This window comes from Salvia hispanica, chromosome 6 (assembly GCF_029641045.1).
Source record: "Salvia hispanica isolate PSC_SH4W2 chromosome 6, Shi_PSC_v1, whole genome shotgun sequence".
NCBI lineage: Eukaryota > Viridiplantae > Streptophyta > Magnoliopsida > Lamiales > Lamiaceae > Salvia > Salvia hispanica.
Genome location: NC_142697.1, coordinates 20,646,602 through 20,658,138, shown reverse-complemented (window position 1 = coordinate 20,658,138; position 11,537 = coordinate 20,646,602). Strand labels below are relative to the sequence as shown.

Below are 11,537 nucleotides of genomic sequence, written 5' to 3'. Positions count from 1 at the left end.
GTGTTTTATAGAATTAAGTAAAAGATAAAATGACTCATTTGACTTAAAATATCCTAAAAAGAATATGAATCAATTAATTTAGGCCTTGGGCAGAGAAAGTATAAAGAAGAGCATTGAAGAAATTTACAAAACTGATTTTCGCCTAAAACAGAGATACAACTTGAGCTATATCTAAAATCTAATTTTGATTATAAACGAGGAGATATACCAAAGAAATCTGGTTAGTTTGGTTGAGCAATACCAATACTACTATCAATTTTATGAATGAATCTAGAAAATAGTAGTACTTGTTTAGTAGGAATACTTATTTTAATTATTTAATTTCATAGATTGTTAGAATTTGATTTGATTTAGTGTTTCTTTCACCGATCGAATGGGGGGATCATATTACTCTGCATCAATATCATGAAGTGGTACAAAATTTGCTTAATTTTATGGAGAAACCAAGATATATATTATGTGGAAAATAAGATCAGGGGATTATTGCTTCGTCATTTTTGGCCTTTGCCTTCTACGCTCGAAATTTGGTAATCCATTTTCTGATTTGATCGTTTTCCTCATTGTCATTGTGTTGATTGCAGCGTTTATTGGTTATCGATTGTCAGATGGAAGGCTGAGAAGTGAGATAATCTGGTTCGTGTGGAGTGATTCTATGGAGTTTCTCTGTTTGCGATGCGAAAAATTGGACAGTGCTGATCATGTATTCGCCTGAACTCCGCGCTGTCGATTCCAGTAGCTCTCGACTGCGTGTATATCAAGTCTGGAAAGGGGAAATTTATGTTGCATTTTCCTAAATGATATGGTGAATCAGCGATTTAGATACTGATAAATTTGATATGGCATCAGTTACAACTTTAAATCTTGTTCATACTACTGTTTAGTTCGATCTATGTCATGCTAGTGTTCAAGAATATCTAGGTTTCTTTTAATCTCACTTGTTGATCTCTGCTCGAGTATATTGGAGGATAAGTGTGGATGCTATATTCAACAAGAGTTAGCAGTAAAGTGGACGAAGAAGGCAACTTTTGTTTGTGGTTGAGTTAGGAAGTTCTACTAGAACATAGGCTACACATCATCATCATTGTGTTATTGTCCTGCTAGAATTAGGGTAGGACATTGATCAGATTGATTACGATTCCTGACTTTTCATTCTGATATTATATCTTTTCCTGATCAAACTACCATTGGGAATGCACATCCTCTAAGCACTGCCTTTCATCCCCATATTCTGTTGCACCCGAAAAAGTTGGAGCTGCCACTCCCAAGAAATCAACAGTCATCTTCTCTTGCTCCTGGAGAACTAGCCCGCTGGAATGACCGCCTCCTGATGAACCCATAAACACCGAAAGATCATATAAGCCCATCTCTGCAACATCACCTCTAAGAATTCCGCTTGAAGCAGTGGATATTTGGGGCGCGGCCGTGTTGAAACCAGCCTCAGAAGAGCCCTTGTCTGCGACGTTTCGGGTTTGAGTGAGGTAGCCTGTGAATCCTCTGAGAAGAATTGGAGACAGAGAAGTGCTGTCACTGGTTTTTGAGCCCATTTGTGCAGCCCTCTGCAGCAACGCAGTTGCTGATGTGTAAGCAGAGTCTGCTGCTAAAGGGGGACTACTCAGTCCCCCAATGCCAGCCGGTTTCAGAGTTCTTGGACTGTAAAATGGATTGAAACTGCCGGCCATCATCATCCCATGCGTGCTCAGTGACAATGGTTCGTGACATGATAAATCTACAGAAGCAGACAAGACTTCTTCAGCATGGTTTTGCACCATTGCTCCACCAGCGTTATGCTTCGCCATATAATTCTCCTCGTTCAAAGCATCGCAGAACGCTCTGTGAGTCACGAAACTGTCCTTCCTGCCAGTGGCCGAGCCAAAAGTATAGCTTAGAGGGAGCTCAAACATCCTCTTCTTGTTATTTCTTTGACATGTACTGTTACAGTAATCCCTAATTAAAAAAAAAAAAGTTGGAGCATTTTTCACTTACCGTGAGAAGATGGTGCCACAGTCACAGCGGTACTCGCGGGTGCCACAGATCTTGGCATGCGCCTTCCAGTCGGACTGGACAGCGTAGCGCTTGGAGCACTTGTCGCACTTCCACTTCTTGTCTCCGTGCTTCCTGCAGTAGTGCTTCTTGATGCCGGTGAGGTCGCCAAGGGCGCGGGCAGGGTTGTGGTGCACACAGTTGGGCTCCGGGCAGACGTAGACCCGCTTCTTGGCTTGTGTGGCAGGCCTTTGCTTGAGCTTCCATGGCAGGTTGTGGCCTCTCCTGTGCAGCTGCAGATTCTGATCTCGTTGGAATCCTTTGTGGCACACTTCGCAAATGTACCGGTTCGTCGCCATTAGAGTTCTCGGTGATAAGGCCACCACTTCTGCATCAGGATCTATAGAAAAAGGTTGATGGGGGCTTCAGCCCCTCCTACTTCTTAGTGGTTGTTATTGTGTAAGTTTATGTAAATTAGGTACAATGTTTTGGATATAATAATTTTTGAAGTAAATCCAGAATGAGGTGCAGACTTGCCTGGATTTCCAGGGAGATTGCGTTTCTTCTTGGATGACGACGTACTGAGGGGGCGAGAAGTGGAGACGTCGCCGGCTGTGTCGGTAGGGCTGTGAGGTTGGAAGTGGTGTTCTTCTCCGAAATCCTCAACAAAGTTGGAGTGCATTATGATATTTTGCATGCTTTTTGGGTAGCTACGAGGTAAAGGGGTGTCATCTTATATGTAATGAATGTTTGTTAGTAGCAGCCAGAAACAAGGACAAATTGCATCCATGCTTAATCAATACAATAATGATATAATCATTCTCATTATCTGCATTTTGTCTGTTCCTCTCTTATCAACATGAGCCTGCAACTGAGAGAGAGAGACGTAGAGAAGAGAACAGCGGTAAACATCCTTAGAAAGAGACGAGTGAGGCCTATTGAAGGAGTATTTAAATGCAGTCTTACCTGCTTTGCCCAATTGCTCATGAGTGTGTGTATTTATTTGTTTGTTTGTCTCATGCATTCGAATTAATTAGATGAGCCCCAAATAAGTATTTTAATCCTTGATGATGTATGATGTGTTAGGTGGTAAGGGAGCTAGAGAGGATTGGGGTGTGTTGGTGTTGCTACTTGCTTGTTTGGTGTTATGAAATGGACAAAATAATGGATAAATGGAACCACCATTTTCATTTTTTTAATATTTTTTTAGAAATCACCGTTACATTTTATTTAGATGTAATCATTCGTCACGCACTGATTAATTTTGAAGCAAGTATACCGAATTTTAAGAAATGGAGTGCTATAAGAAATGGTGTGCGCTTGGTCTAATATTGTGGTCATCTCTGATGCCAGGTTCAAATCCATGACTTATAACTTTCTGCTTATTTATTAATAAGATATTCGTCTCTTCGGTTGGCTTTAAAATGGCTAGAGCCCATAACGCTTCTTTTGGTCCCCCACGTATTCTAATTGCTACACTATTTGCTTAATTTTCACATTTACGGTTCAATAATTGAGTTGACTTTAAAGTTTATTTTTTACATTTACAATTCAATAATTCAGTTGACTTTAAAACAAATAAACTGTTGTGTTCATTGAATCACGTCTTGTTCATACGTTGCATGACAAATGAGATCGTTGATATTCAGCAATACCACATTATTTGCGTGCACCGGTTTCCCTTTTACAGTAGCTTTTTAAATAAACAAAAATGATGCTGATCGACAAGATGTGGATGTAATATATGTGAGTGACATATGAAATCAATTCAATTAAATAAATATTAAAATATAGTACTAGGGTTGTTCGTTATTAAAGATTAAATCTCATGATTAAATATGTATTATTATGTTTGGTTCATGAGATTGAATCCCACAATTTAATTATAGATGGATAGTATCATGATAATTAGTCATAATCATCCCCTTCCAACTAAAATAATCCCACAATTAATCATAGATAGATAGTTTCATGATAATTAGTCATGACAACTGAGGCATAGTACGTAGTAGTACTATTGTTCTACATATAGTTATTACAGTACTTGGTTTATTGCTAGGGATTCAAAGGCAGAAAGAGAAACCTAGTAGTACTACTTATATTGTGAATTTGTGATCATAAATCTTAGAAAGTGAAATGTTAACTTAGAAACAAATACTTGAGGATGTATAATACTGATGACTTTAATATGATGAAATACTTATATATTGATATAATTAATTAATTCAAGTTTCGCTTGTTTTTTCACCTTCAAATTTGGAAACACATAAAATAATCTGGAAGCGATTCCATGATCTCGTTTCATAAAATTATTGAAGTATTGAGGCGTTGCTCCATTGCCTACAACATGAATTTACACACATGAAACACTTTACATGCCATGCCACAATAAAACGGCCGAAAATTTAGCAAACATACAACACATACATATCCACTCAGGAAAACCATATTACAAGTAGGAGTATATAGTAAGTAAGTCACACTTCATAGGTCATTCCAACCCTAAGAAGCCTGTTCCTTGGTATCGCCAGCATCTTCTCCCCCTGCCTGAAATTCTTCCTCAGAAAACTGTAAGCATAGTTTATCACAAACTTCTTCATCCACGACGACTCCTGCGCCGCCACCACCTCCACCTCTCCGATCAGGTAGAACACCCCCTGCTCCATCGCCGCCTCCACTGCCCTCGTCTCCTCCTCCGCCCCGCTCGGAATCGCCGCCATTACCCTCACCCCGTCCGACGAATTCGCCGACCTCCCAAAGGACTGGATCGGCAGCGCCTCCTCCACGTGGACCACGGAGGAAGTCGATTTCCTAGCAATCGGACCCGACTCGGCAATAATCGGAGCGTTGTTGTGGTGGTGTTGATCGGCGGCGGTGGTATTCATGAAATGCTCGTGCCTGATGAACTCTTTGAGATTGTCGACCAATTGCCGCTCGAACTCGTCGGACTCCTCGATTATATCCTTGTATCCATACCGGACGACGCAGCGGAATATCCTGGCGTCGAGGGGCTCCACCTGACGGAAGAGGAAGCGCTCCTCGTGCGCGACCTTGCTGATGGGGATGGACTTAATGGAGACGAAGATTACAACATTGTGCATCGATGGGATGTTGGAGATGAAGTGAGGGAACATGGGCGGGATCCCCTGCACCAGCTCCGAGTACAGGAGGCCGATGCCGGGGAGCCTGGCCACACCACTGCTCTTCACCAGCTCCTGCAGAAAATAATATTAGCAAGGGCTATATTTTTTAAATTTTATTTGAAAGTGAAGTTTACTATATATACCTGCACGTGGCCGGTGGAGACCTTGTTCCCGAGCTCATACACGTAGCGCTTCTGCTGGGCGTAGTGCCAGATGGCCATCATGGTCATAAGCACTATAGACAGGGCTAATGGGAGGTAACCTCCCTGGGTGAATTTGTATAGCACTGATGAGAAATACACCATCTCCAGAGACATGAATACTATGAAGAAGGACAAAATCCACCAGATTTTGGTCTTCCATATCATCAGCATGATTAGGGTCACCATCAGTGTGGTTATGACCATCACAGCAACCACTGCAATACCATAAGCGTGGCCTATCTTTTCGGTGGTTTTGAAGCCGTAGGTGACGAGGACGCAGGCGATCATGAGAACGTAGTTGATCTCGGGGATGTAGACCTGGCCCTCGTATTTAGCTGAGGTGTGGACCACCTTCACTCTTGGGAAGCAGCTCAGGCTCAGCGACTGGGAGATGATGGCAAACGCCCCCGATATCATAGCCTGACTGGCGATGATGGCCGCAGCATTTGCTACCACGAATGTAGGCCAGTACAAAGGATCTGCACATAAACCATATACTGCTGAGTTAGTTAAAGTTTCTGGCGATCCCCTAGATTCAATCATAGAAATTCATGAAATTTCATTTTATAACCAATTAATGGAAGGAGTAATAGTTGAGACTTATATACTAGTTTCAGTTCTCTCTTATATACGGCTAAGTTAGTTACAACCAATTAATAGAAGAAGGAATAGTTGAAAGTGGTATTTGTCTGTTTCATTTAGGTAGGCTCACCTGGTACGGAATCGTAGAATGTGCTGCCAATATGATCCGGGAACTTGGAAAGATATGCAGCTTGTCCAATGTATGCCGTCAGAAGAGACGGAAACACAATTCCTGAGAAACTTATCTGCAACGTAACATATATATATATAGGTAGGTGTATTGATTTAAAGAAAAATAGGTGATTATACGAGAACAAGGAAATGGAAGATCCTCATCATACCTGGACAGCAGGTACATTAAAGTGGCCTAGATCAGCAAACATGGCTTCGGTCCCTGATCACCAAAAATATGAAAAAATAATATTAGCAACAACTGCAAGCATCTATATTTAGAGAGAGAGGGGAAAGAGAATCACCGGTGATGCAGAGAACGACTCCTCCTAGAGAGACCCATCCCTCTTTGCCGTTCCTTTTGAAGTAATTGATAATATACACAGGATTGAAGGCGCGCAAAACGGTGATGTCGTGTTTGAACAAGTTATACAAGCCAAGGCCGGCTATCAGCATGAACCAGATGCAAACCGCCGGAGCAAACGAGTACCCGATTTTGTCAGTTCCGAAGCGTTGCACGCTGAAGAGGATTATCAATATGGCTATAGAAATGTACACAACCGCATCTGCAAAAAAATCCATTCACAATACATGAGTGAAATTGTATTGTAAATAAATAATTTACTACTAATTAATTATTCACCTTGGCCGAGCCCCTTGATTCCTTCAACAGCGGAGAGAACTGAGATGGATGGAGTGAGAACGCCATCACCGATAACCATGGCAGTTCCGAGGATTGTTGCGAGGAAGAGGATGATCTTGGCAGTCAGGCTTCTCTCGAGTGCGTGTTTGATCTTCTGAGCCCGACGCAGCTGGTTTGACGGCGTATCGAGCCGGTAGTTCGAGAGCTGCCGATCCTCGGGTTGATCGTTGGGGATCAGCCCCACTTTTGCGTACCGGCATATCAGGGAGTATAGTGCAAACGTTCCTCCTATTTGTTCAGGTATATTCCATTAATTATTAATTGTCACATCCATGTACTCCATAAAACAACATTTTTAGTGATGCTCAAAATAGTGCTATGCTCATTAGTTGGAATAAGACAAACAAAAAGTTCTTTGATTCAAGTAACATCATTCCAAGCATTATCAAAATATGTCGTTCTGTATGGTTTTGTGACAATTGAGAAAAATTGAAAATTTGATCAAATTTTGTGATTTAAATGATTATCATACTTAATTTTGTTTTTCTAACGGAGTAAGGACTTGTAATTGAGTGATGCAGCGTGCGTACTGCGCACAAAATACTATAATTAGGTGATACTATGATCATATGATGATTTTGATTCTTTGACACACTAATAAAAAAAATTATATATGTTGGAAAAAACCAACAATTAATCTTATGTATATCTCAACAACTTTTGTTTCTTCTAAAACGTCCAAATTCATGCAATATATATGTTCCCAATACTTTTTAGGATTGACACTAAAAGTTGCGGTCGCAGGAAGATTAATTTCAACATAGTATACATTTAAAATTATTTATGTGGTTTAATCGCACGCAGCTGTTGACTATGAGATGTAAATTAATAAAATATACTGTACTACATATTTGAAAGGATAGTGATAAAATTAAAATGGAGTTTGAAATAAGGAAAAGTGCAAGCTCACCATCGCCATTGTCATTAGCCCATAAAACGATGAAGACGTATTTGATCATGGGTATTAAAACGAAGGTGTAAATGATGAGGGATAGCACGCCCAATATGTCGTCTTTGTGTTTGATGGTGCCGTCGAAACTGCTGTCGAAAACATACAACGGCGACGTTCCGATGTCTCCGTATATTATTCCCACGCTTTGGAACGCTAGGCTCAATGTCCTCCCCCAACTTACCTATTCATTCATTCATCCCACATATCACATATGGCTTTAATTAAACTCCGATTTCGAAAATTAAAGAATTCGTATATTCATGCCATTTTATGTGTCTGTCACCACTTACATAATTTGCATGATGAAGTACAAATTCTAAGAACAAAAGAGATTTAATAAGAGCAATTAGTTTCATATTTTAATATTCGTAGATCTCTATGGAACATATGCTATATAGTACTACTATAATCAACATATAGTAAGAAAGATTCTCAAATTTTTGTTTTTTTTTGAAAAATATATGAAGCAGAAGAAAGACCTGGGTGGAGGCGTGATGGGTGGGTTTGAAGGAAACATTTCCGGCCTCCATGTTGAGGGAGTCTACGCGGCGGAGCTTGGCCCACGAGACCTTCCTCTCCTTGATACCGACCTCATTTTCAGCGGGTGGGTTGTGGGCTTCTTCCGACGCCGTTTCCGTGTTGTGGTGCGGCTCGGCCATGTCTGATGGAGTATTGTGCTTGGCAAGAAGGCAATGTGATGGGTGGTGGTGATGGTGGTAGAGGGTTTTTATAGGGCGGATGGCATGAGAGTCAAACCAAGCATACTATTAATTTAAGTTCGGAAATCGAACGTTGTTACATTGTGTGGAACCTTAAGTTAAGTCTACTATTAATATGCCACCTGACGTGCTCCGTCATCATTGGTGGAAAGTGGAAACTTAAATATTTTATGTGCATTATTGGTGCTCTTTACTATTTGGGATCTACTAATTACTTGTTTAATTTTGTCATGACATCCTTCTCAACACTAATTTTCTACCATTGTACTTTCCTTCATTCTTTAATTTATTTCTTTCAACTGCTTATTCGGAAATTCCAACCACGGAAGAGAATCGGATTATAGTAGTAGTAGGGAGTACTTTTCTCGTCTAACATTCAGCAGTAGTACTTTTTTATTTAGGTCGTTAATTTGAGATTTATTTTTTATCGTAATAAAATTAATATTTTAAGTGTAATGAGAGCTTATTTAATAATAAAATATTTAAAACACTCTAATATACTATCACTGTCCGTAAAAAATGGAGTATAAACTTTTGAAATGCCACGAATTTTAATGCACAATTAGTAAAGTAAGAGAAAATTATTGGTAAAGAAAGAGAGAGGAAGGAAAAATGGGTAAAGTAAGAGAGAAGAAAACAAAAAGTAGTGAAATTAGTTATAGTGGATTGTAGGGTCCACTTACTAAAACACTCCATAAAGATTCAATAGTTTCTTTGAGCGTCCACAGTGGGAGGGCCGCGGCTCTCGGCCCGGGCTTGGGCAGCCCGCGGCCCCCCACTACTGAGGCGAGCGGTGGACGCGGCTCGGGGGGGTGGACGAGGGAGAGCCGAGCGCTCGGCCAGGCCGAGGCTCTTGGGCACGCGGCTCGGCCCGCCACTGCAAGGGCCGAGAGCCGCGGCCCTGCTCACCGATTTATTTATTTTATTTTTTTAAATTCGAAAATTATATTTATAAATACTATATTCATTCCATTTTTTTATCTTCCTCAATTCTAAACCCTAAAATTTCAATCTCTACCATTTTCAAAGTCTACAAAATGCAAGGTGGAGATGATTCTCCCGGCTATGAAGAATCGGGATTTGGCGCATTTTCGTCTTCCCAACCGTGGAGATCGAGTCCGACCCTCCCCCCCCTCCAACGCACCTGTGGAGTCCACAATCGCCGCCGCCGTGGCAACAGACACCCCAACTCCGGGGTCAGTCCTCCTCTCAGCCGCAGAGGAACGTGGGTCGTCCCCAATCGGGGTTCGGCGACTACCGACCCAATATGGACGCGATCAACAACCGTTCTCAGCATTCCAATCCTCCCAATTCCAATACACCCAATCCCCTCTATCTGAATCTGATAGATTCACGTTGGAAAAGTTGATGGGAACACCACCAGAGACCCCGATGTCCGGTACTCAAGGCGGCCGCGGGCGAAATCAAGGCGTTGGGGGGCGAAACGGCGGCGGAGGTGGGCAAAATGGCGGAAATGGTGGGGGGTGAAGCGGCGGCGGTGGTCGAAGCGCCGGCCGCCGAGGAGAGCATGGCACCGGAGGAGGTGGCGGCCGAAGTGGTGGGCGAGGCGGCGGCGATGGCGATGGCGGTGGCGGTGGCGGTGGAAGCCGGCGGTCGACCTACTATAGCAATGAAGAGTCCATTGCTGTAGCCAAAGCCTGGTATGCGGTCACGACCGATTCTATAGTCGGTACGGATCAGACCGACGTTTGTTTTTGGAATCGCGTTCTCGATGTGTACAACGAATTCAAACCAGATGGGAGCGTCGAGCGTACAGTTAGCCAGGTCCGGAAGAAGTTCGAAAGGATTACTAAAGCGTTGAAGAGGTTCAGTGGCATATACGAGACCCAACTCCGCCTTGCTGAGAGCGGCCGCACCGAAGCCGACGTACGAGCGTTGTCGTATCAGTTGTACAATACTGAATCGTGGCTGAAGTTTACCTACTGGGACGAATACCTCGTTCTGCGTGACTGCCCGAAATTCAGGGTCCTCATCGACAAAGATCTAGTCTCTGGGCCGAAGCGGACTAGACTGGGCGTCGCCGGCAACTACAGCAGTAGTAGTGACCACGCACCTTCGACCTGAACGATGATGCTTTGGAGGAGGAGTCCCCCTCCAGACTCTCTCGGCGCCCACGTCCGCAGGGCCAGCGTGCCGCAATCCGGGAATCTAGAACCGGCTCTCAGTTCTCCGCTGCGACCTCTACAGCAATGCCCTCAACACCGCGGGCGGCTTTGGCTCATACCCTAGAGGTGCAGATGATGAAGCAACTTCAGGAGAATTTGGCCTTGTACGAGAAGACAACTGATCCGGAGACCAGGAGATTCTACTACGACCTCATTATTCGACTGAGGTCGAAGTTGGGATGGGCCGAAGGGTCGCAGTCGGGCGGTGCCAGCGGCAGTGGGGTCGGTGCAAGTGGCAGTGGAGGCGGTGACGATGATGTGATGGATGACGATGACAACACCGAGTAGTCGGGCGGTGTGCGTCATTTTTTTTATTGTATTTAAAACATTGTCGTTGTATAATTTTACCCTATCTATAATACGACGACAATTTGGTTTCAATTTTTTTTGTCCGGTAATTTTTAAAGTATGCATTTTTTTTTAAGTATGCATTTTTTACTTATTATATGCATAGAATTTTTATTCTAGTAATATTAAAATATACCAAAAATGTATAAAAATAATTTTAATTGTTGAAATATAAAAAACCAATGGTGTGTGGTGGCCAAGTTTTGAGGGCAAGGGCCAAGTTTGTTGGGCATGCCCAAGAAATGGTGGCTTGGGCATGCCCAAGAGGGCCACCATTGTGGACACCCTTAAGAGACGGTTCAAAATGGAAATCGTTTCTATTTTTAAGGGATGAATGTAGTATTAATTAAATACCCTAATTCAAACTTAAAATATAAATAGTGTAAATAGCTTGAGATGATCCGAAATAGAAAAATGAGAGTAACATGGGACAGAAGGATTATTATTGTGGGGTAAACTATCTCAAATAAGCAAAATTGTCATCTATTTTACTTATATTACCAATAATATTCCAGTAATTTCATAATCCCTTCGTCCGCGATATATTGCC

General features: G+C 42.3%; 2 protein-coding genes across 2 annotated transcripts; both read right to left on the bottom strand.

Moving 5' to 3' along the window:
- Window positions 1–1,177: 1,177 nt before the first annotated feature.
- LOC125206363 (protein indeterminate-domain 12-like) lies at window positions 1,178–2,690 on the bottom strand. The gene is made up of 3 exons (XM_048105629.2): window positions 2,518–2,690; window positions 1,984–2,380; window positions 1,178–1,854 (listed from the first exon to the last, which is right to left on the bottom strand). The coding sequence occupies exons 1-3, from the start codon at window positions 2,675–2,677 to the stop codon at window positions 1,179–1,181; spliced, it is 1,233 nt and encodes a 410-aa protein (XP_047961586.2). The 5' UTR covers window positions 2,678–2,690; the 3' UTR covers window position 1,178.
- Window positions 2,691–4,247: 1,557 nt separating this feature from the next.
- On the bottom strand, window positions 4,248–8,473 carry HAK5 (high affinity K+ transporter 5). The gene is made up of 8 exons (XM_048102509.2): window positions 8,214–8,473; window positions 7,693–7,915; window positions 6,723–7,010; window positions 6,385–6,645; window positions 6,250–6,302; window positions 6,039–6,153; window positions 5,267–5,805; window positions 4,248–5,195 (listed from the first exon to the last, which is right to left on the bottom strand). Exons 1-8 carry the CDS (start codon window positions 8,391–8,393, stop codon window positions 4,458–4,460), a joined length of 2,397 nt encoding a protein of 798 aa, XP_047958466.1. The 5' UTR covers window positions 8,394–8,473; the 3' UTR covers window positions 4,248–4,457.
- Window positions 8,474–11,537: the final 3,064 nt, after the last annotated feature.